At 42.4% G+C, this 25,490-nt stretch overlaps 1 protein-coding gene across 1 annotated transcript in view; it reads left to right on the forward strand.

The window, feature by feature from the left end:
* The first annotated feature begins 443 nt into the window (after positions 1 to 443).
* Positions 444 to 25,490, forward strand: part of BFSP1 (beaded filament structural protein 1) — a 42,193-nt gene continuing 17,146 nt past the window's right edge. Inside the window, exons 1-2 of the mRNA XM_006260696.4 lie at positions 444 to 814; positions 13,452 to 13,512. Coding sequence (XP_006260758.2) covers positions 444 to 814; positions 13,452 to 13,512 — 432 coding nt within the window. The remainder of the gene's footprint in view (positions 815 to 13,451; positions 13,513 to 25,490) is intronic.

Genomic DNA, 25,490 nt, shown 5'->3' on the forward strand with positions numbered 1-25,490 from the left:
TGAGTTGGCAAAAGGATTCCGTGTACTGTCAATAGCCAACAAAAAAAACAACCCCCCTATTAAATGCTTTGAGCTTATCCTTGAATTTGTTTTGTTCTCTCTGTATAATGTTTTAATCTGCTGAGCGAAAGCTGGATATTGCTCTCTTTTATTCTGGACACACAGAATCACAATGCGCAGAATGAAAGAAAGCAAACCCCCAAACTGCTGACAGTGTCTGGAAAGAGGGCAGGGTGAGGCGGGGCTATATGATTTAATTTAATTTGCTGCAGTTGGGTGGCAGGCAGTTCCACAAGCCTCCACAGAGATAAGTCATAATAGTTTGTGCAGGGGGATTATCTTCTGTTTCTCTTCCTCAAATCCCCCAAACATATTCCAGATCCAAATCGAAGACACAGGGACATACACAAGTGGGGACCTTGGAACTGCAGATCTCCAAAACCATGTACAGGAGCAGCTACCTGCGTGAAGTGCGGAAGGAGAAGTACGAACGATCAGATGCCTATGATGAACTACCAGGCTCCTCAGACTTTGACAGCCTGGCTCAGGCCCAAGGCCTGGAAAACCTACAGGATCTCAATGAGAGATTTGCTAACTATATCAATCGGGCCCGGGTGCTTGAACAGCGCAATTCCATGTTACGCAAGCAGCTGGAGACCTTTCAACGCATAGACGAGCTAGCGGGCTTGGAGGAGGCATTTGCCGGACAGATCGAGTTCAATCGCCAGCGCATTCGTGAGCTGTCAACTGACCGGGCCAAACTGGAGCGTGAGGAGAAGGATGCGCAGCGCATGCTCGATGAGTTCCGCTACAAGTAAGCCAGCCAGAGCCATGGGGTGTTTGTCCACTGCAGTCTGTTGGGGACACACATCACCTCTGGTAACAAAGAGAGGCAACAACTTAATTCCCTTATGTGTTAACTTCCCCAAGTCCCAGCTCTAGAATCCTGTTAGCTGGTTGATTTTTTTTATGGAGAGTGGGCAAGTCCCATTTCTTTTCTCTAACCTCCACAGACCCTGCTTTCAAATGCTGGCAGGTCAGTGATGGGATTGCTGTCTTCTGTAGGAAAGTCCCACTGACAGCCATATGCTCTTAGTAGCTGTTAGGTGAGAGGACAGCAAGATGAAGCCCAGAGGGTCAGGATTTGTCTGGGATGCTTATGCATGGTTTCTCTATTCATGGCAACATACTAAAAGGTTTGTTATTCAGCACCCATGGGGAATGGAGGGTGCCAGATAATAAAATATGCTGGATAACGGAGTGGCCTGAACAGGCGTCTTTGCCTGATCGGGCTGCTGCGTGTCCCACCGCATCTGGGGTGTTGCCGCGCTTCCCGCCACATCGCCACTCCTCCTGCGGGCCCATGGGCCCCGAGGGACAGGGAGGGGGGACTCACACAGCCAGCTATGCCCCAGGCCATGGGGGCTTGGCAGCACATTCTGCTTTCCTCCAGGCCATAGAGGTCCTGCAAAACCAGAAGGGCCACGGTGGGCACTTCCAGTTTCACTTTTCTCTTACAAGCCCTTACAAGCCAGCATGTCAGTTAACAGAGCATGCTGGCTTGTAAGATGCTGGTTAACACCGCTTTTGCTGTACAGGACATTGAGCCACTAACTGTGGTAATTGTTGGAGGCAAATTGATGTAGGATGATTTGCTGCTCCTTTGCCTTCATGCATATCAGACCTGACCTGGCAAAATCACTGGGGTGGAGGGTGAGCACATGGTGACAAGTTCTGGGCAAGGGTTGAGGAAAAGGAAGCCCTGACTGCATTTCAAAACTGTGCTACAGCAAAAGCTCTGTTATCTGGCACCCATGGGGGCTGGGGGGCACCAGATAACCAAACATGTTGGTTACCTGAGAGGTGTCTTTGACTGGTTGGGTCGCTGCCTCTCCCACCATGTCCAGTGTATCAGTGTGCTGGGGGACAGGCATTGCACCACCCCACCCTCCCCTGGTGTCAGTATGCCAGGGGACGGGGGGGGGGCCACGCAGGCTGCTTTGCTCTAGCCATGGCCCAAAGTGGGACTCGGTGAAACGAGAAGTGGGACTTCTGGTTTCACTTTTGCCCCATTGACCGGCATGCCAGTTAATAGAGCATGCCAGTTAATGAAGTGCTGAATAACACAGCTTTTACTGTACTTTGTAGGAGCACAGTTATTCCTACCAGTTAGCATGTAGGATGAGCTTTGAAAGGAAAGTACGCAGAGGTACACAGCCTGTTGTCTTTATGAACATTGTGTTCATGTCTCCAAGAACCACAGCAGAGTAGGTGCAATCCAGTTAGAGATATTTGGGGAGGTGCAGGGGGTGGTCAGAGTGGGCATTACAATAGAGCCTGGCTGAGAACAGGAGCATCTCCTGGGCTGAATTGGAGCAGCCCTGGAGGCAGCTTGCATTCATTCTTCTCACTTGCTTGGGCATTCACAGCAGTCAGCCCTACAGCAGTGGTTTTCAAGCTGTGCTCTGCAGAATCGCAGAGTTCCATGACAGGTCATCAGGGGTTTGGCAAAGAGATTACGAGTAATGCTTGAGTGTGCCAGGAGGAAGTACACCTCCATTGCCAGGCCAGGTCACTTGGCTCTGAATCTACTCATATGGCCTGCAAAGCCAGGGATACAGGGGTCTATGACAGAAGTGATATAAAAGGGTTCCGTGACTTTTGGAAATTTGCAAACCACTGCCCTAAGGCACCTTCCCCTTCTGTCACTGGTATATTTGCTCTGTCAAGGCATGCAGTGAAGGGTCCATGGAGAACTCCTGGGATGAGACTCAGGGCTCCTCTCCAGTTCTCCTTCATTGTCTGCACCTGGACCAGTGCAAGTGGGCTGGAATAAGAATAGTCTCATCCTGTCTCTCCATGTGCTACAAGAATGGTCTTGAGGTTCACTCAAACTTAGTGAAGGGTATGACACCCAACACTTATCCCTATTTGCAACTATAAATAGCTCTAGCTCTTAATTATTACACATTCTATCATGTTTTTCAGGAACAGTATCATTAGGTTGTAATCCAGAATTGCTCAGGTCACTCAAGTCAGTCAAAAAGGCTTTGCAAGTATTGGTATAGCTAAAGGACTGGGGGTTTTGCCGGTGTAAATTGAGTTTGCATGGCCAGGGGGAGGGAGAAGAAACAGAGGGGAGGTTCTCCCTAGCAGAGGTAATGTCAGTTAAGATATGATTTTTTTTCACATGCTTGACTGACAGCTATTTCAGCAAAAGTTTGTAATTGTAGAACTGGCTTTATAGGAGTTTATATGAATTTTGGAAATATCTTACCTTAGAACTGATCTCTACTACCACAAAATGGAAAAATAACCACACCCTTTTAAAAATGCAGTGACTCTTGAGTGATCTTTGTTGTTCTCATCTAAAACACAGTTAGCTTAGAATTTCAGAAGGGGCTCCATGTGAAGAATTGGCTTATGGTCAAAATATCTGGCTGGGAATCAGGAAACTCTGGTATAACTTCTGGCTTTACAAGAGGCTATCTGAGTGACATGGAGCAAATCATGTGAATTCCTGGGTCTTCCTCCACTGCCTTTCCCCTCTTGCAACTGTGGGTGTAAAATATTACCTAGAGACAGCGTATACAACCACTTTGCACATCTGGAAATGGCCAAATAAGGTGCAAAGTAGTGAAGTCTAAAGCCATGTGCAACTTAGTTTCTCACTTGCAAACAGCAATAGCAGTTCCCTACCACACTGAAGTGCCAAAGAAATTGATAAATTAATGTTTGTGAGGTGCTTGTGCATCTTGGTAAACAGCTTTGCAGTTTGCAGTCTAATAATTTTGAGCATTAAAAATATGGACTAATAGAATGATATAAACATTTACTATGGTGTGTGCTCAGTACATTTTACCATGCATGATCATAAAAATTAAGTGCACAGAACAATTATCTTAAATACCAATCATAAATCAGATCAGAATGCCTTCAAAGCATATTCCTTGTCTATAAAATCAAAGGAAGAGCTTTCAAACTACCCTAATTATTATGGACCTGGGTAAACGTGTGCTGGCTTAATCTGAACAATTTAGAAAACAGATCCAAGGAAATGAAATGCAGAAATCTCTCCCTAAATCCCATTTAAAAATCATCCTGAAACTGACAGGAGCCATTTAACAGATTCTTATGTCTATGTGAGTAGTTTCTGGATTAATTATGCTTGTGCTTTCCCATTAAAGGGATAAATACTTAGGAATTGATTTAACTTAATGAAAAGTAGGGGAGCTTATACAAGCTGTGAACAACTGAGTAAACATCAGGATATAGATAAGACCAGGTGGGAGAAATGATGTGAAAAAGTATAAAGGGATGCTATGTTTTAAAGATATAGACCTCCTTCCAGTAGTAATAGGGTTGCAGAAGCAAAGAGGGATTGGGACCAGCCTTTAAAGATGTGCTGCAAGTGCAAGACTCCAAAGCTTTCTTCAGCTATAGACAATTGTGGTAATGTGCACTATGGAATACAGCTATCATTGGATTAAAAACCCCCCAGATGCTTAATAATCTCTTTAGCTCATTCAGCATACAATTAATTTGTTAATATTGTTACTTCTATAAACTCCTCAACAAGCAAGATCAATGAGAACAGAACTGCCACAAATCACTGATTATCATTCTAATTGTATGAGGTACATTATTAAGCAGCAGCAGTAAATGAAAGTAGCAATACATATGTCTGGCAGCCATCTCCAAGCCAACAACGGTAACCAATATTAATAATGAAATGATGATTAAAGATACATTGGGCCATTACTATGGAATGTTGGTTTCTGCTCTCTCTCTCTCTCTCTATATATATATTGTGTGTGTGCGTGTGTGTGTGTGTGTGTGTGTATGCATACCTTAGGAAAAATGAATCTGGGCAGACAAGTATTGGATCTGTTTTTAAGGAAGTGGGATAAATTGTTTTTGAATTACAGGTCATTCAAATGACTCAGTCTGAGATTTTGACTTCTGAATTAATAAGGCTCTATCTTTCACGCTCATAACCAAGTTGGTGGTTATTGTTACAACTTCTAATCTATACAAACCATGGGTGACTGGTGCCTCCTGATTCAGAGGGGGCACTTGCCCCCCTCAGTGGCCAGTCAGCAACGGGGAGGGGGGGGGCGGGGGAGAGTCCCCCCACAGCCGGTCGCATGTGCCAACCCAGAAGCAGCATTCCCTCTAAGCTCACTCTAAGAAGGAATGCTGCCTGGAAGTGCCAGTGGCATGCCCAGAAGGGCCAGGGACGCATCTGGAAGTACCAGTGGCACTTCTCCTGGTGCCCTTTCCACCCCGGCTAGAACTCACAGGGGGAGTACAGTACTTCTACCTGCCCCTACCACCTGCCATCTAAGCAGGGGATGCTGGCTGTGAGGGGGTGCAGTAGTGCTCTCAGGGAGTGCATGTGCACCCCCATGCATCCCTATGCATCGCCACTGACACAAACCCATCAGTTAGATAAATAAAAGTTGTGAGTAGTGCTTAATGACTAGTTAGGCCATGATCACACATGGCCATTCACATCCCAAAGTAACTTTATGCACCATTAAATTCCTTTAAATGAGGTTCAAGGGACAGTTTGCCTTTGACCTCCTGTATAAGAGTGATCTTTGCCCATTGAGGAAGACAGCAGATTTTAGCAGGCAAAAGGCTGATTCTATACAATTTGGTTAGGCAAGAACAGTCTTCCACTCAGTTAGCAGATTCCTTTGAGTTTAGAGATGTAGCAGTTTTGCAGATGTATTTATTAGGCGGCAGTGATTGCCTCTCTTGGCAATGGCAACAGGGATTGCTTTTTCTCCTTTTGTTTCAGTTCCTTTCAATTTAGCCTCAATTTTTCCTCCCACCCATGACCTGCCAGGAACAGCAAGTCAATCCTCCCATATAAAATAAGAGTACATATGGGGGAAAATTAGTGTCCATCATGTCCTCTATTTGTGCCAGTTCTTTCTGGAAGGAACTTTGGCCAAATAATCAGAGACAAATCCCAGCAACAAAGGATGGTGAAATCTAGTCAGAATATTTCTATGGTTTATAGAAAGAAACCTAACCCAGGTATCTGACAAAAGACCCAAAAAAGCATCATTAGAAAAAGCAGCAGCTCTTGAAGGAACCATTAAAAACTACTATCCCTTCCATTATAATCCAGAATCAAAAAAAGGAAAACTTTCATAAACTCACACACATGTCTAGTAAACCATGTAGCCAAATAAGACATCAGATTGGATACTAAAACACAAACCTGAATATATTCAAAGAGACCTTTCTCCATTAAATAACCTCATCCTCCAACATGGATACTTCCTTGTTTAGTGGGAATAACTACACTATACACAATTGGGCAAATACCTTTCAAGCCAAAGAGGTATCTTTACACTAGCAACACTGGCAAACTTCATGGCATCTTCAACCAAAGACTTATATGGTATCTGATAAATCAAAGTATGGTCCATGAAAACTAAACTTTCTTCTAGAGCAGTGGTCTCCAACATTTTTAAGTCAGAGATCACTTTTAGAATTTAAGAGGAACCAAAGACCTACCCCCCCCCACCCAGCAGGTAAGTCTGTGGTGAGGGGAAGATCGAGGCCCCAGCCCTACCCTACTCCCTCCCTCACCACTGGGGCCTCGATGACTGCCTCCCCCCCAATGGTGGTGTGGGAGGGGCAAGCCCTGCACAGATGGGACGGGGCAGGGGAAAGAGTCATGAGCGGCTCATCTGGGGGGTGCAGGAAGGGGATGTGTACCCCCACATCTGCATATGGGGCAGGCTGAGGCTGGGGCAGTGCTGGGCTTTTCCCAGCTGGGCTGCACTTAGGCTGGGTGTCTGTGGCTCTGGGAGCAGGGCCACAGGGAGGGAGGCATCTCCACTCCCAGTGCCACCACCATCTGTGCTGAGGTCAGCACAGGCCAGGCCCACTGGGAAAAGCCCAAATCAGCCTTCCAGCCTGCAGCTGCAGTTCACCCTCACCCACGCACACCAGCCCCCAGCCCTCATGTCCTCGAGGGGAGGGAAAGGCTGTGTTGGGGTTTTCCCATTGGGCTTGGCCCATGCTGCACTTGGCAGTGGTGCTGGGAGTGAGGGTTGGAGGGGCTACGCCCCCCCCCATGGTCTTGCCCCCAGTGCCACTGCTGCAGCTGCCTGGCCTGAGTGCATCCCAGCCAGGATGAGCCCAGCACTGCCTCAGCCCCAGCCCGCTTTGCCCCATGTGCAGATCTGGGGGCACATACCCCCCCTGCCTTCCTGGGCTGCATGCCTCCCCTCACCGCACCCCCAAGATGAGCCATTTGCGTCCCTGTTGCCCACCCCACCCCACCCCAGCTGTGCAGGGCTTGCCCCCACTTCCTACCTATGGCCACCGGCACTGCCCCGCATTTGGAGGGTCACGTGCCTCCCCAATCTGTGCACAGCAGAGGCGGCTATGGCTGTGGACTGGGCTTTGCACCCCAAGCCCTGCTGCATGTGTCCCCTGGGCCTCCTCTCCATCTCTCCCACACCAACTGATTTGCTGGGCTGGGGAGGGTGGGCACATGTGCATGCATGTGCTCTTTTCACAATCGACTGGTTGGTGACTACTATTCTAGAGCAATGAACCAAGGCCACATCTTGATTCTACATTTTCAAATATGCAAAAAAAATGTGGTAAGATTTTTGCCTATATTATATTTGTTTTTAGGGGCTTTTTGAGGGTTTTGAATTTAGTCTTGCTTTTAGCATAGAGTGCTAATTGGAACAAACTGAAACTGTTAAGAAAACATGATTTTAATAAATACCTATACCAAAATAAGGAGTAGAAAAAAGATCAAAGTAAATATGCCAAAAGGGGCCTTTAAGAAAGAGGTAGCTATATACAGATGTAGACTTAGAGCAACCCTCAACAAAAAAACCCCACAGTTCCCTACTGTCTTTACTGTGACAGTTTCTAAACCCAATATTTTCACAAAGGGACTCTAATAAAATTATTGGTGTTTTCTGTTACCTAATCATACCACTATCTATGCAAGTTGGTCTCTAGAGAAACCATATAGAAATTCATTATCTTATATAGGTTCAAGAGGTCAATCAGGGGAAAGCAAAAACCAAGATATTTCATGAAACAATCAAAGTAATAGTGTCTTGGTGACATGGAGATTAATCATACTCAAAATATTACCTGTTTGAGCATTATCATAAACAACTCACTGCAGAAATTCAGACTGGGTTCCATATCAGACAAAGGCTCTGCAAGATATTTTTTATGATATTGCAGCTGTAATTCTGGTAAACAAGTGAAGAACGGCTTCAGGATTTAAACCATTATCCAAAGCACCAGGACACAAAACACTGGCACAAACAAATCAAATCTAGCAAAGAGCCATATTGCCATGGATCCCTGCACAGAAAAATTCTTATGTTGCCTTCTCACTAGAATGAGGTAAAACAGTCTTACCAAATATCAAACCAGCAACCACAATCTAGCTGATGAAACCAGAAGGTACAAATCTAGGGAGAAGCAACTGTTTAGCCATTGAGGCAGAGGAGAGATTGTGCTTTTTGCTCCAGTGTGCAAAGTGTAATAGTGTGCAAGGAAGAGATTACATCATACTATCAGAGAAGTGCCCTAAAATTTTGCATAGAACAATACAGACAAAACGAAACCTAGCACTCTGAAAATGGAACACAGCCATAGATACAGCAATGTGCTATGCTACACAGCTATCCACTGACTGATCAGCAAGGGACATGGCTGACATCACTGCTGGGAATCAAGCCTGCACAGCCTGATCTTGAATGAATCCTGTCTACCTCTGACAGATATTTAGGAGGTCTGTCTAGTTTTCCTGCTAGGCAAAGCATGTAAAACAAGGGCATTATCAACATCTTGTGCCTCTGCAGTAGCAGGGAATTTGTTAAGTACAGTATGTATTTACAAGGGTGTACTTGGTAGATGTGTTGGTCTGAGACAAAAAGACATCCAAAAAACTAGAATTCCTGGTTTCAAAATGATTTTTATTAGAGCAACTTGACCAATTAGTCCAGTTGGTCTAATAAAGGGTATCATTTTGGAACCAAGAGTTCTAGTTTTTAGTATGCATGTATTTACAAAGCACCCAGGCCTGCCTCTAACACACAAATCATTTAGCCTTACACTCCATTTCTTCATATACATACATATCCAATTGATTTGCATCTTTAAATGGGCCCCAAATACTTCTGAGGTTACATTTTAAATGCCAAAGTACTATGACGCTATTTGCAGAAGTAAAGCTCTATGAAACAGTTGAAATCAGATTTTATTATCAAATTTATTTTTCAGTCCTTTGTAGCCAGCTTCACAGCTCTTCACATTAGCATGAATAACTTAGACTTTTTATCAATGGATAGAGCTTTCTTTCTCTAAAACTCACAGAAAACATTCCTGGGGAGTCTCTGCACATAATGTAATTATGTTAATTGCATTGAGCATTGTTATCATAGCACTATTATATTTGGCTGCAGGAAACCTCAAAATCAAGCATTTATTTCTCTTTCCATGATATCCCAAAAGTTAGTACAAATCAGCTGAATGCCAACAAGTGAGCAAAAGTAATTAATGTTAAAAATTATGAGAATTACTCATAATGTATTCTTTTATCTAAAGTATGTCCAAAGATAAAATGCATAGGGTTTGTATGCAGCATATAATTGCTAGATAATAAAACTAGGTATGAAGCTAGGCAATATGCATGACTCTGGTTATGATAAAAACCAAATAATATTGTTCCCAAACTGGAATATTTTGTTTAGCAGTAGTAGCTGTATCAGGTAGTGAGTGCAGATGCAGTAGAACAGCTGGAATACATAAGGTAGGAGGGAATCCATACCAATAGCCACCTGCAAAGCCACCTGATAGACCCCATCTGCTAGAGCAATGCTTTTTACAACTATCTGAAAGTGCAACACCAGCAGGTCAGAACACATGTCCTGGCTCCAATGTTTTCCCTGGCATGTTACTTTTGGCTTACTGGATGTGCACACACACAGAACTAGGCCGTTAAAACAGGAGCATCAGCTGCTAGACAGCACTGAGCCCATGTTAGTGGCTGGATGAAGGATTTGTATGCAGCCAGTATTAAGCAGAGTGCCCCAGGGGCCAGTTCTGGGGCCAGTTTTGTTCAATATCTCCACCAATGATCTGAAAGATGGGATGGAATTTACCCTCAACAAGTTTTTGGATGAAACTAGGTAGGGGGAATAGTAGATACACTAGAGATTAGGGCTAGGATTCAGAGAAACCTTGATAAATTGGAGGATTGGACCAAAAGAAATCTCATGAAGTACAACCGAACAAGTGTAATAGAATAAATATGGATTCAATGAAATATTAAAATATATGGCATTATGTTGCTTTCTCCCAAAGCAAGTGAGAGATCTGGGAGCAATGTGAGGGAATAGATGGATGTATTATTTGTAACAATACCTTTTGATAATGGTAGAAGCTATTACAACTGTAATATCTGCATGATTCTGCAGTGATAGAAGTGTAGCAAAATCACTCCAGATTTAGCCCTGCTTACTTCAGGGTCAAAGTTAGGGCAATTTAGTTAACTTTTAAGCAGAACCCATCTACCTGGGTGTGACACTAGGGCTATGGGCAAAGGTCTATTATGAACACTTGAAAAAGACAGTAATGAAAATTAAGACATGCAACAACCACCTTAAGCTGGCTGGGTCATCATGGGGTGCAAGAGCCTCAATCCTAAGGATGTCAGCTCTTGCCTGTTCATACTCTGCAGCAGAATACTGCACACCTGTCTGGAATTGGTCCTCACACACCAAACTCATTGATGTGCAGCTACATTCAGTGATACATATCATCTCAGGAACTCTTTGACCAACCACTCTACCATGGCTCCCAGTCCTGAACAACATTGTTCCCCCCATATCTGATGGGAAGTTGCAACAAGCAAGCTACTGGAAAATATCTATTCCAAACCATGCTTGCTGAGGTGTGACGATCTCTTAAATCCACCTCCTGCATGTGGACCAAAAGATACCATCATGATACTCACTGTGGTCCAAACCGCCACACCAGGGCCACACAGAAGAGACCCTCTGGTGTGAAGAATGGAGGTCAACATCACCACCAAACAAGTTCCTTATCACAGATCCTACAGTCTTCCCACCTGGCTTCAACCTGCAAGACCATCAGTGGGCCTTGCTGAATAGGTTTTGTGCATGGCCAACTGCTACAGTTGGGAACTTCACAGCAACCCAGACTGTACATGTGGCAAAACACACACCAGGTCGCATATTGTCGATACTGCCCACTGACTAAGTTCAGTGGTGGACTACAGGAATTGCACATGGCCACCGATGATGCTATCACATGGCTCAGCAATTACATACACCCTGACTGACTGACTGACTGAAAATGGGCTCATGCAGTTGTCACATTTAGATCATGGTAGCCTGTTCACATTCCCAAATAACAACTCCTCATCCTCTTAAAAGCAGCTAAAATATATGTTTCTCTATACACTGAAACAATTGTGCATGTCCCCTGCTCTATTCATGGCTAAGCTTACTATTAGCTTTGAACAGAAATTATTTTTTCATATGACAGGTACCTCACAACCATTAATAGCCCTGGAATTAATTTCTGAATCAGGACAGAGACAAAGTATTAACTTTAGTAAAAAGAAGGTGCATCTACACATCACTCTATGGCAACATAGCAGCATACTACGTCACCATACGGTGTGCTATGGCGACATAATGATCACGTGAGTCTACATTTGATCACCAGCTACATCGCCATAGCAGCATGCTCCCTGGATATAGTGTGCTGCTATGGCAACATAGCTAGGAAATCTAAATGTGTGCCACCCATATGGCACAGTAATTGCCTGCACTGCCATGCTTTAGTATTTCCAAAATGAAGTACTAACGCTTGGCACCGTACCAACATCATGGTACGACGATGTGTAGATGCTCCCAAAGTGAACTTGCTTTTCAATCTTAAATTGCAATGGAATCTGGGTCATTCTTTTCAGAGTAATCTGCAAGCCACTTATTGCAGCAGCAGGCTACCAAACTAAATGACAAGCTTCTCAGCTCTTTGCTACAGCTCTATATACCCCTTGAAACTTCACAAACACCCATTTTGCAGGGCAGTAAGGAACCTAACCCTGCAAAGTCTTCAGGTTTGACTATATTTCCTTTTGTGCAAGCCTCAGGTGATATGGAAAAATCTTCATTATGCTATACTTACTCTGTAATGAAAAATATAGTAGATAGAGGGCAGCTGCTGCCAGGTTTTTTCCGCCCATTACCTGACAGATTTTAGTGGATGGGGAGAAGATAGCAATTTTATATACTTCTGTATTAGAAAGGGAAAGCAATGGACAATCAGACAACATCATCCTGCTCTTCAGCCAACATCAGTTGCCTGTCTTGGATGAGCCATTAGTTCAGTATTTGATGATCAAATCTTGTTGCTCAGTACTGTAATACATTTATAATTCCTTTTTTTAATTACACTAGTTAATTAAATTATGTTTCCTATTAAGCAAGATCATTTACAGTCTTGTTTGTACTCTTCAGCAGGTTTCTTTTGTGTCACCTCCAAAGAACAGGACAGAATCAATAAAGCCGACCTTTATTAGATGTTTTTCCCTTGCTTTCCACAAAGGAAAAAAAAAATGCTTTAGACAGAATGATGCACACATTTCAATATAAAACTGAAATCCTGGTGATTAGCATTTTATGCTACACCATTATTATTGTTGCTATTGTTGTTTGTTGTTATTGTTGATGTAATCATTATATTTAATTTATAAACTTCATTTGTAAACTTTATGTGCACATTGCTTAATTAACATTTCCTAATCAAATAGAAGAGATTTTTTTTACATGTAATTATGTATAGATAAATAACCTAACATGGTGTGAAAAAAAGGACTCAAAACTTATAAAATAATAATAAAAAAGCCCTGATTCTATACATAGATGAAATTTCCTTTGAACAACCAGCCATCACAAGTTGTAACATTTATCAGTGGTTACTTCAGTACATCTTCTTCATCTTGGGGTTAACTATAATTGTTAAGTACAGTGAAATACAAATACTTCAAATATCAGTGGGGTAACTGTAAAAATGGTAACTTTTAAATTGCTGGCAGTGTAGTCTAATATAGTTTTGTGCCATGTGTATCACTGACATTTTATTGTAAATGATCTAGCCTTGGACTTTGGAGAACTCATAACACATGCCCACCCATCTCATTATGAATTGCAAGAAGGAGAATATAGGGAACTAATACAATAAAGAATTGATCTCACTACCTGAAGCAGAGCAAATAATATAAATATGAATAAACTTGATAGGCCCTGTCAAAGTACATATTCTACTTAAGATGTGAAGCTTATATCCTGCATATTAGAGATGAAAATGCAGTCTGTAAAAAGATAACCAATTCAACTTCTTCCTATCTGCAGGTACAGAAATGAATGTGAATTTCAGCAGAAGCTAAAAGAGACTCTTGGACGCCTGAATAAGGTGAGCCAATTACAATGACAAGTATGCAATCTGCATCATTTATTAGGCAAATTCACTTTGAGGCCATTTCCAGTTGATGCCAAATCCACTTTAAGCATTTCTCTCCCTTCTGATGCAGTTTATCTTGGTAATACAATATAATTTTCTCCTCCTCCTTCACATTTACTGGAATTCCCATCCCTAAACTAATGAAAGAACTATTTCATCCTACCTTTTATTTCTGGTTATAAATTATTAGTACACATATCTAATGCAATCCGAGTCTCAGCAACATTCAGAAATTAGAATCAAATTTGAGAATTTGGAACCTTTTCTTGTTTTTTCAATCATGGGCATTTTCATGTAAATTCTGTGTAGACTGCTAATAGACCAATCAGTGTGTAATCATTTAGTGGATAACAGAGTCATAAGGAACAGTTAGCATGAATTTGTCAAGACCAAATACTTCCTATAATGAAGTAATGGGCCTTGTGAAGGAGGGAGGAGAGTAGATCTGATAAACCTGGACCTTAACAAAGCTCTTGACACTGTCTCTCGACATTCTCATAAATAAACCAAGGAAATATGGCTTAGATCAGGGGTTTCCATGGGGGGGGAGGGGTACATGGGAGAAATTGTGTAATTGCAGATTTAATTTTCATTATAATAAAATTGGCATTTACTGTGTTAAAATATAAAACGTATGCTGGTAGGGGTATGCATGAAGCTGGTAAATCTAGAAGGGGGTACGGAATAAGAAAAAGTTTGAGAACATCTGATCTAGATTAAACTGCTTAAAGGTGTGTTCAGGACAGCTTGAACTCTCCCGTTGGATGCTCGTGTTCAAAGATAGTTCTTAATAGTTCAAATTTTATCTGTAAAGAAATATCAAAGAGGGGGTTTCCAGAGGCTGTCCTGGACTGGTACTGTTCAATATCTTCATTAATGACTTGAAGGACACAATTGAGAAGAACTGCAGATGAAACCAAGTCAGATAGCAGTTTTTCAAATCTAAATCTCATCCTCCAAAGTGACCCTGATAAATCCGCAAAATGGTCTGAAGTAAACAGTGATATTAAAACTAAGGTCCATCAAATGCACAGTTACAAAATGGCACATGGATGAATATGCTGCAGCACTGCAGAAAAAAGATCTGAGCATTATAGTGGATCCCAAGCTAAATTTGAGTCAAGAGAGTAATATTGCTGGAAAAAGCAAAAAGCATACTAGGATATGTTAGCAAGAATGGCATATGCAGGTCCTGGGAAATGACTGCTCCACTCTCTTCAGCACTGTGAAGGCTTCCCCTGGAGTACTACGTCCAGTTCTGGGCATCGCACTTCAAGAAAGATGTAGACACATTGAAAAAAGTCCAGAAAAAAACAGAAAAAAATATCAGAGGTTTGGAAGACATGACATATGAGGAAAGACTGAAAGAACTGGAATTATTCAGTCTAGAAAAGTCTGAGTGCTGATTTGGTCATAGTCTTTGGATGCAAAGGGGAGTTTAAAAAAGAGGTGTGAGATCATTTATCCTCTGTGCCTGTAAGGACAGAGCAAGAAGTAATGGACTTAAATTGTAGGGAGATTTAAAAAGTTTTTCTAATATCTAACCTATGAGTATAGCTAAGCAACCAGGGATGTATTTGGTAGCTGTGTTGATCTGAGAGAAAAAGAAATGCAAAAACTCAATAACTCTTGGTTCAGAGGTGATATCTTCTATTAGACCAACTAAGAAATTGCACCCCAAAAAAATCTTTTTCTGCAAGCTTTCAGGCTCACACACCCTTCAACAGGCTCAGGGAAAATGAAAAATGGTAAAAAGTCAACATAGGTAGGAAATAAACTTCATTTTTGCAGAGAGGAAGCTGAAGATGGTAGTCTGTTCCTCTGGGCGCAGGACAGTGTCTTTGTGAATTGCTCTTTCTTGTGCAGATCAGTCTAGATTCCTTCCCTGGTGGTGTCAGATGGAAAAAGGCATGGAGGTATAGAAATGTTTCTTGTTGTTCAACAATGAAGTTTAAATCCAAAATCAGTAACCAGAACAGTTACCTAGAGAAACTGTAGAAACTTCATTACTGGAAGCTTTTTAAAAGCAGATTACCTAAACACTTGTCAGGTTTGGTTTAGATAGGGATGATCTTGCCTTGATCAGGGGTTGGACTAAAGTCAAATGAACTAAACTTTGGCTTGGACTGCTAATGAGAACCCTAAGTGATTGGGTCAGGTCAAAATATTAATGAAATATAACTTCAGAGTGTTACTTTCTGAAATCTTACTATAAAAGGAGCGTATATTTCAGAACAAATAGTTGAACCCCTGAAAATAGACATGTCCCATTTCCGAAGCGTCAAAGTGGGACACTGACTGCTCGAAACCTTTTCAAAGTGGGAAACTGTCAAAGCCAGTTTGACAGTTTTCCTTCCAATTTGGCTTCTGTTTTGAAGAGTCTCTTTTCTGATTTTAAAAAATGTCAAAAGAAATTTCAAGCAGCCCTATTAAGGATTGAAGATTTTATCCTATTCTGCAGGGCATGCGTTGCCTTGTGGGATCAGTATTATTAACACCAAAATGTTGGCTTAGAAAAGGAATAGAAACATACATCAAACACTTCCTTCCCACAGACCAGAAATAATTTTGAAGGGCTTGAACTCATGCATACCATAGATTTTACTATAGGCCGAGCACTTAATCACATGCTTAGCCCTACTCTTAGGCTATCCCCAATTCTAACATGGTTTTGTTTCTAGAGTGCAGGGGTATCAGTATTTCAGAAGTCTGAAATAATTTCCTAGCCTGGCTCCATACCAGTGTCCTCTTGTTTCCATGGCAAAGAACAATACACTGCAAGATCATATGAGCCTCAAACTGTGCTAGAAAAAAAACATGATCTATGCAGGATACAGATGTGCTGAGGCTATTTCATCAGTAGTGTACTTTAGCCAAATGACAAAAAAATGGAGTTTTGAGGAAAAGCACAGGGTATACAGAAGACTTAGTGCAAAGAGCTCCATTAATTAGGAACAGTTTTGCTTGTAGGGCAGTCTTAACAGTCCTGACAGTCTTTGCTGTACCACTGAAAAAAGGAACGAGTGACTATTTGCTTTGTCCCCAAGCTTGGCCCTTAATATGGTTAACATAATTAAGTGGGTATTTGTTCACAGGGAACATCAAGCTTGTTTGGTTGCTAATGCTGATCCAATGGTTAACGAATGCTTAAGAACACTGCTGTGTTGCTAGCTGTACTGTAGCTTCAATCCCATGTCTTTTGGAGATGGTCCAGTCTGACCTTATTTGTGACAGCAATGTTTGTATTGCTAAACAGACTAAGCTTAAGAGACAATTAAATAGCAGACCCATCAGTTTTGATGTGTGTCATATTCAGACCTTGGACCTATCTACTACATATGTATTACCTTGAAAATGTAAGCTCTTTAATCACGTGCAAGTGCATTTTATAAATCCATGGTGTTTAAGACCAGAAGAGCCATTACACCATGTAGTCTCGCTACCTTTCTCAAGGGCCATGCAAGACAAGATGGTCTTTTAAACCATACTAAGGGGCAGCCTACTGCAGCACAGCATGCCTGCTAAACCCAGGCAGAGATGGGAGTAGAGACAGCTTACAACAGCACTGAGCAGGCATTAACAATGTACCCAGTCAGAAGAGCCATTGGCATATGCCTAATGACACTTTACATTGGGTTTAGCAATGCTACCTAGCACAGTCTGGTCTCCTTAGTGTAGAAGTTCCCTAGGATTCACCCTGTCACTTGTCCATGAACCAAATTGTACTTGGATGAAGCCTGTTTTTCAGAAAAGCACCTGGCTCACATTTGAAGGAATCTAGAGATATAAAATCCATGCTTCCTTTGCTGTGATTAAGTACTCTCACTGCCTTATTCTGACTAAGTCTGGTTTCAGCTTCTAGCCATTGATTCTTGTTATGCCTTTCTATGCTGTACTAGAACCTCTAGTATTTAGTCTCTTCTTCACTGTAAGTCACTTTGGGCATCTTTACACATGCTCTGGGGGTGGGGGGCAGGAGTGCTTTAATTAGAATGGCTCTGAAAACCGCTCTCATTGAAGTGCCCCCAGCATCTCATGTATTCAGCATCCCGTGCTTCAAGATGGTGGTGGGGAAGCTTTAGTTCAATGAACTTTAGTTAAAGAACCCCTGCTGCTATTTTGAAGTGCAGGGATTTTGAATACATGAGACACAGAGGCGGCTGGAGCATGCTAATTAGCACGCTCCAGCAGATTTCGTTAATCGAGTCTGCTCCGATGCACTATAATTACTGTGCATCAGAGCAGTGTTCCCATACATCTACAGGTACCCCTTGTACTCTTTGTTGAGAAGTTCAAATGGAGCTCATTAAGCACTCCCACCTTCCTTCACATTTTTGGCTATTTTTGATATCTTGTAGACACTTTGATACCAGAACTTTCCAGAATACTTATACATCTGTCTCAGCAATGCTGTTTGTGTGGGTTTAAAATGTCAGCTGCCCCCCACCAACACACACACACACACACCCCTCTGAACCCCTACCATGATATAAACAAGGATCTCATTAGTCCTTTTGCCACAGCATTGCCCCAACACCTCATGAAGAACTGTTGCAAAAGGATGTTATGTGACTGTTTGTCACCTGGCATCAGCATCGAGTACAGGGTGGATGGGAACCTTTTCAATCTTTCTTGCTTCTGTGCCAAAACCAAAGTTATATCAGCCTTGATTGTGGAACTTCAGTTCACTGATAACTGTGCTGTTGTTGCACATACTGAGCAGGACCTATAAATTACCTTTAGCTGCTTCTCTCAAATATACCAGTGCCTGGGACTGACCCTTGACAGTGGAAAAACAAAAGTGCTTCACCATCCTGCTCCAAGCCAATTAATTCCCCTAGCAAAGATAACTTTGCATACCTCATCAGCCAACATTGATGAGGAGATCCAGTATAGGATCCGATACCCCAGCTCTGCCTTCAGAAAACTGTATCATCATGTGTTCAATGATCACAACATCAGGAATCAAACAAAGCTTCTATTACATAAGGCTGTGGTAATCCCACCTCTTCTCTATGGCTGTGAAGCTTGGGTGAGCTACAGGAACCGCCTAAAATGTCTGGAACACCTTCAGCAGCACTACCTCCAGAAGATCCTTGGCATCAGCATAAAGTAGGAGGAAGGTGGCACAAATGCCAGTCTCCTTACCAATGCTAACACCACCAGCATAGAAGTGTTGATTATTCAACATCAGCTGCAGTGGAAAGGGCACTGTGTGCAGATGCCTGATGTATGTTTACCAAAACAGCTGCTATGCTCCCAACTCAACCTGGCTCCATGGTACCCAGGATTTAATATTCCCATCATGCAAGCTCTCCCATCAGGTTTAAGTTGTGCTAATTATACCAGACTTCTCAATGGAGAATTCTCCAGCCCTCTAGATGGTTATCTAGGCTCTTAGTATTAGTCTATAGGCAAGTATATACTAATACTATACACTTCATATTTAATTTCATTGAATGAATTTCATTCATGAGATACCATGCTTGAGCTTCTACATCTTTAAAGTATCCTATTCAGACCTAGTGAGTTTGAAAGAGATATAGCAGATTATGTAGGATAACAGAGATATTTCCCATCTCCCTCTTTACATACATGCACACACAACTGTTTAAGCCATGGAGGAACACCAGCAATTTTACATGAATTATACAACATGCCGGCTTACAGGAGCCAAACTCCTATGTTGATGGCGAAGGTACATATTATGGATTTATCTCAGAAATGGAGCCTAATTAGGCGGAATAGAATATCTGTTAGCAAGTCAGACCTGGCAATGTTTGCCAATAGTGTAAAGATCATTCCACTTAAAATATGAATTATGAAAATATGAAATATAGTCATACAGCATTGTAACAGAAGGGTTACTGTTTGAATCACCATCCAGGAGATATGGAAATATCCTTGTACTCTGCACTGAGTATAAGTGGTCCACATTAGCTGAGAAATATGGAGAATGTTGCAAAGCAGATGCCTGGTATGACAATAAATGGAGTGATTAAATCTGCAGTGCTGTCCCATCTGCTCCTGTATTTAAACCCTTTTCATGAATCTCAAGGGAAACTTCATAATAAACAGTTCAAGTTTGTTAGCTCCTTTTTATTGTTTTCCAGTGTAGAAGGGCTATAAAGTGAGAGAATGGGACCAGCTGTGAGTGCCTTGGTCAGGGGTATTCTCATGTGATGCAGGAGTGAATGTAGAATCTCTAGATCACACACCACTGCAACCCACCCCACTGGAAAAAAAGGGGTGGGGGATATATATATTCCGACGTGGCCTTTAAGAGATGTGACAATGAGACATGTGATACACAATAGTGCTTTTCTAAGCAATCTTCACATACTTTCTCCCATATATATTTAATTTGTCTGCTATTAGTGTATGTTTGTTCTATATATCCATCACCTATATCACCTAGTACAGCAGCTGTCAACCTTTTTGCAATGGCAGGCTGGACTGACCTGGCTTGGGTCCAAGGTGGGCCTGAGTTAGAACCTGGACACTGCTACTGCTGCTTCTTCTCCCTGTTGCCTGGCCATGGCACAGGCAAAGCTACTCACTATATGGTGTGGGATCCTGCCATTGAATGCTGACACCAGAACATTGACAAAATTGTGGGCTGGATCCCATGGCTCTCCAGGCTGGATCTGGCTCATGGGCAATAAGTTGTCAACCCCTGACCTAGAGATAAAAAATGGGAATAATGAAGGATCAGAAGTGACAAAGATCAAGTAGTCTCTTCCTCAGTTCTCCCTACTTTGTTTGAGCAAAAGGGATCATCTGTTCATTATGCCGTGGTGCATATACTTCCCCCTCTCTGATGCCCGTGTAATTGGCTGGATTCTGTCACCTGCATGTATGACTTCCTTTCTCTGAAGGTTCTCATTAATGTCAGTGACATTACTCAGAGTAAAGTCACAGGCCAGATCCTCAGCCAATATATTAAAAAAAATTAAGACCAGGAGGACCTATTATGATTACCTACTCTGTCCTTCAGCAAAATACATCTGTAGATTTAACCATCAATTTCTGCATCAAGCCTTCCAACTTGTAGCTGAACTGGAGCATCATCTTCAAAGTCGATGTAGCTCTGCCAATTTATACCAGCTGAGGATGTGTGTCCCAACATGTTTAGTTGCCTATAGTACCCTTAATACTCCATTCTATGCCCAGGACTGGAGTTCTTCTGACTGCTTGAACACTATGCAGAAATAGTCAGTGAAAGTCCATCAACATGCTCATCACTCCCTCAGGTTAATATCAAACATCCAAATGTTCCTAGAAGGTGAAAGGAAAAGTGTGTTGTTGCACTGGAAGATTTTTTAACAGCATCAAGGTCTCAATCCTATAAAATGCCAAGAACCTTTAAATCTTGTGAACTCTCCTGGGAACCGAGAGTACTTGGCCCCTCACAGGATTCATTCCTAACTGTAAGTCTAGTTTCCCAGACAAGGGAAGTTGGCTTCTTTGAAACAGTTTCTATGCTCCTCTCAATGTAAACTATACACAATTAAGCCAGTAGCATAAGGAGAGAGGGTTATTCCTTTTCTGTGTCCTTGTGACAAGGTATTTAGCAGAATGTATAGATTCATTAGAATTTAGCAAGGCTGTGCTGTGATCACTTTTGCTGTGTCCTTGAACTTGCAACCTCTGAGCTATTAACCGTGCAGCAAAGTGCCCATGCCCAGCCCCAGGATTATTGCTTCAAGAAAAGGATTTAATAATCCCTGGGCATCTTTAAAAACTATTCAAGACTGGCTTTTAAAAATATGGTAATAAATCTGAATTACACTCCTTTGTTGTTTGCTTTATTTTGTGAAAAGCTAGATAACTCATCTGTCCCCAGCTCGTTTCCATTGCTAATCCTTCAGCTTTTGTGCTTATAACCTGTTGCAATTAAACAATCTTTATTTTCCTCTGCCAACAGCAGAAGTTGTTCTGCTTGATCGAGGTAATTTTTATGATTTCTGCTTTTCTTTCTGTTTTCGTGTTTAGCATATCCCTTTCAAGATATTTCAGGTTTCCTCTTTGTTGTAATTAATAACTACTGGGAGCACCTGTACATGCTATTAGCATGCAGCAATAAGCTCTGGTACATACGGTACTGGAGTTTATTGCTCTGGGTGCACTGCTTAAATGCATGCCTAGGACCATGGGCCAGAGCTGGGTTGGAACAGTCCTGGCTGACGGGGGGCTGCAGAAGTCAGCCTGCCAGCCCAGGGCTGCTCCAACCTGGCTCAATATGTTGTGGAAGGGCTGGCTGTGTGGGGGGCTAGCTGTCAGGCAGGCCTGACACACAAGCACCTTTGTGACCCAGCCAGCCCCATCAGCATCTACATGTGTGGTGCTGTGGAGTAAAAAACTCTGCAGCAGGGTAGTACGTGCATTTACAAGTACTACCTTGCTGCAGAGTTTATTAGTTTCCTTTGGCCTAATAGGGCTGGACATGTAGGTGCCAAGGTATTTACTGCAGAGCGAATTAGGCAACTCCTCAGTAGATGTCTCATGTAGATGCATCCATTTGGTCAGTCACTATGCACAAATTCTACAGTACTGGATCTGGCAGATTCCTTTCTCACTGCTATTGAATAAAAATGCAATTTAATTCACTTAGATCACTGCTGGAGTTTTATATGAAGCTGAAGATTAAAAAAAATAATTGGACAGAGTGATTTGTATAATATGTTTAAAGTGATAATTCAAATTTTTGAAGAAAAACAATTGTGCTCTGTGTTTTGATACATGATATATCAAGTCAGAACTAAAACCAGCTTGTTTGGAAGGAAAAAACTGCAAATGCATATTCTCCATCCACATTTAAAAGGCTGAAAACTAGTTTTACCCATTACATACAAAAACATTTGGTAATTGGTAGTCAGCCTTCCTTCCACAAGCCTAATAACATTTTCATTGTTATATTGATCTTTCTATCAATAGGAAATTATAAAGACTGCAGAAAAGTGATATATATTCTTGATGACTGGTTTAGAATATTCTGTATGTGGTCTATTTTAATTAGCTGCATTTGCTGTTGAGCTGGTTAACAATGAGTCCACTGTTGTTTTATTGGAGGACCAGCATACTTGGCTGAGAAAAATCAATAGCATAATGGAAAGAGCTAGCATCTACACATTTCTGAATAGCAGGGCACTGCTTGTGACTAATTTTCTGTGCATGTAGAAAAAAGGAAAATTCTCTTTCACCAGTCATATGTTCTGCCTGTAGCTGGAAGCATTTACTTTGCAACACATGACTGTACCAATGTGAGGGATATTTACAGCTGCTAATTGAAAGCGTTGAATTTTAAAAAAGGCATCAGACATTTAGAAGTTATTTTTAGCCTCTTGTAACAAGAAACATCTAGGGTTGCTCTGACTAAAGGAAACTAAGGGGGAAAGAATGTCTTGCGTCCAATTGCTTGTTGCGTGCTTGGAGAATACATGCCAGCCTGGAGTCCTCCTCCTCCTGGAGAGACCTGGATACTACCATCTCTCCAATTTAGCCTCTTTCTCAGGGGCTTTAGAGGTCTGAGTGAGAGGTTCCAGATTAAAAGTCATTCAGTCCAAATACACAAACACCCTAACAAATCCTTAACCTCATCAAACTGATAACCCTTATGTGAAGGGGTAAAAAAAATCCCTCTCCTGATTCCACATGTCAGCACATCCTCGACATCCCTTGACATCCCCAATCTGTTGTAGAAGGAGTGCAGGGAGTCTACTAGAGTTCCCCATTTTGTGCTCTGTTCACAAGCCCAGCCCTCCAATGAAGTCTGTAGCAGTAACTCCTCCTTCTCAGACTAGCACCCAATACTAACACCCAACAGATTATTTCAAATGATTGTCAACTCCCTTCCCTAGATGGGTCAGTAGAGGAATTCAGTCCCATTCACTCTTCTTAGTTCCAGAATAAGACAGCTATGGACAGCTTTCAGAGAAGACTGAGGCTGTTGTCAAGGCATGTCTGCATCCTGAGGCTGTCAGTGTGCTAAAAAGGGCTAGGTGATGCTCTCATCAGCCGGTACTGGGGCAATCACATTAGCCAGGGATCAAATTCAGGCATGGCAGTTCAAGAGCTCAGCTCAGCTGTGCCTGATTGGCCAGAGGCCATGACAGCAATGTTAACCCTATTACATGTGCAAACATAATTCACTAGGTGAACGCAGGAATTTGACCGAGGTCCCCTCTACACATTACAGATACTGCACAATTAATTGATTAGCTGTGCAGTTACACATGCAAAGTAGTTTTCACACAATAAACAGCTCTAACTCACTAAAAAGTTAAACCTTGAAAATGTGTACTAACTTTATAGCTAGTTGCTATCAAGCTTTAATGTGCACCATGTGCATGCATAGCAGGGAGTCCCCTAAGGCTGGGAGTCCTGTCAGGTGACAAGGCTCCCAGCTGCAGGGGTGTACCTTGCCCAGACCAGACTGATGGGGACTCTCAGTCCCAGCAGCTGCAGATTCTGGGTCCTGGCAGCACCCTGCAGCTGTGGGGATGCAGAGTCCCACAGTTGCAGATCCTGGGTCCCCACAGCATGCCTCCCAGCAAACATCCAGGGTGAGAGGATTGGGATCTCATGGACCTGGGGGTGTGAGAAACCCCTGCAGTAGGAGGATCACTGTGAGTGATCCCTGTGGGTGCAGGATCCTCCAGCCCTAGGGTTTTCCCATACCAAGAATGCGGGATGGTGGTAGTGGGGGGGGGGGGGGTGCATGGGGCTCCCAGGTGCAGAAGATTACTTCTTGCTGGTGCAGGGGGAGCCTGGGATTGGGCTCCTTCCTGTTCCAGCAATAAGGTGTGATGGGATCTAATGCACTATCCCACAATTGCACCTCCTGCCATGCACGTGTGGCATGGCAGGAGGTACAACTGTGTGAATTACGCATTAGATCCAATTGTGCCTTTATTTGCAAGTGTAGAGGGGGCCATAGGAATCCACAGTCTCAAAAAGTTTCTGATCTGTTATGGCTTTTGGGGGGTCTTTACAACAGAAGAAGTACTCTATTATTATTCTGCAGTCAAAAAAGTGAAAGCAAAACAAAAAGATGACATTTTCCAGGGGGGGGTGGAGGTCAGCCTGAGTCTAAAACTCACTTTAGAACTTGTTATTTTGTACTGTATGTTGTTAAATTTACTGGAAATTACTTTTTATCAAAGCTGTCAGACACATGGCCCATGGGCTGCTTCTGGCCCATGGATCTGCTCCATCTGGCCTGTCACACTACCAATGGGCTAGGAAATTTGTGGGAGTAGCTAACAGTGGTGCTGGCCTGCTGTAGACCTGGTATTCTGGTGGACATGGCTATAAATCACAGGTGGCAAATGAGGGCATTGCCAATAGAGCCCAATTTGCCCCATTGCCACTTGGCCTGCTGTTGTTTGCACTGCCTCCACTACAACAAGTAGCTGCCTAGCCTGAAACTGCTTGCTCCACTGCCATGGTGGCTGTAGTTACCCCCACCATCATTACTATTGCTGTTGCTGCTGCTTCTGTGGATCTGGCCTGCAAGAAACCCTGTGGTCTGGATTCAGCCTGGGGCACAGGATAAGTTTGACACCTCAGTTTGTATTTTTTAAAATAATATGACACAATAACAATTGGGGTCAGATTGGGCCATATCCTAATCTCAGCTACACATGTGCAGTTCTCAGTAATTATTTCTTCTTCTTTTAGATTAAATTGACTTGGGAATTATCTTCCTCCTGTATAATATATTATTACAGGTTTTCCCCCAAATTTTAAGTGTTTCTATACTAACACATCAATAATTTTTGGTGCTAGAATTGTTTTAAAAAATCAACAAAAAGAGAAAACAAATTTGCAATGGTATAGTTCTACAAAGTGGTGAGAAATAGCTTGACACAGAATTATAGTGCATATTTTTCCAGGGATATTAAAAAAGTGTTTCAAATAATGTCATA

The sequence above is a fragment of the Alligator mississippiensis genome, chromosome 1 (genome assembly GCF_030867095.1).
Source record: "Alligator mississippiensis isolate rAllMis1 chromosome 1, rAllMis1, whole genome shotgun sequence".
Classification (NCBI taxonomy): domain Eukaryota; kingdom Metazoa; phylum Chordata; order Crocodylia; family Alligatoridae; genus Alligator; species Alligator mississippiensis.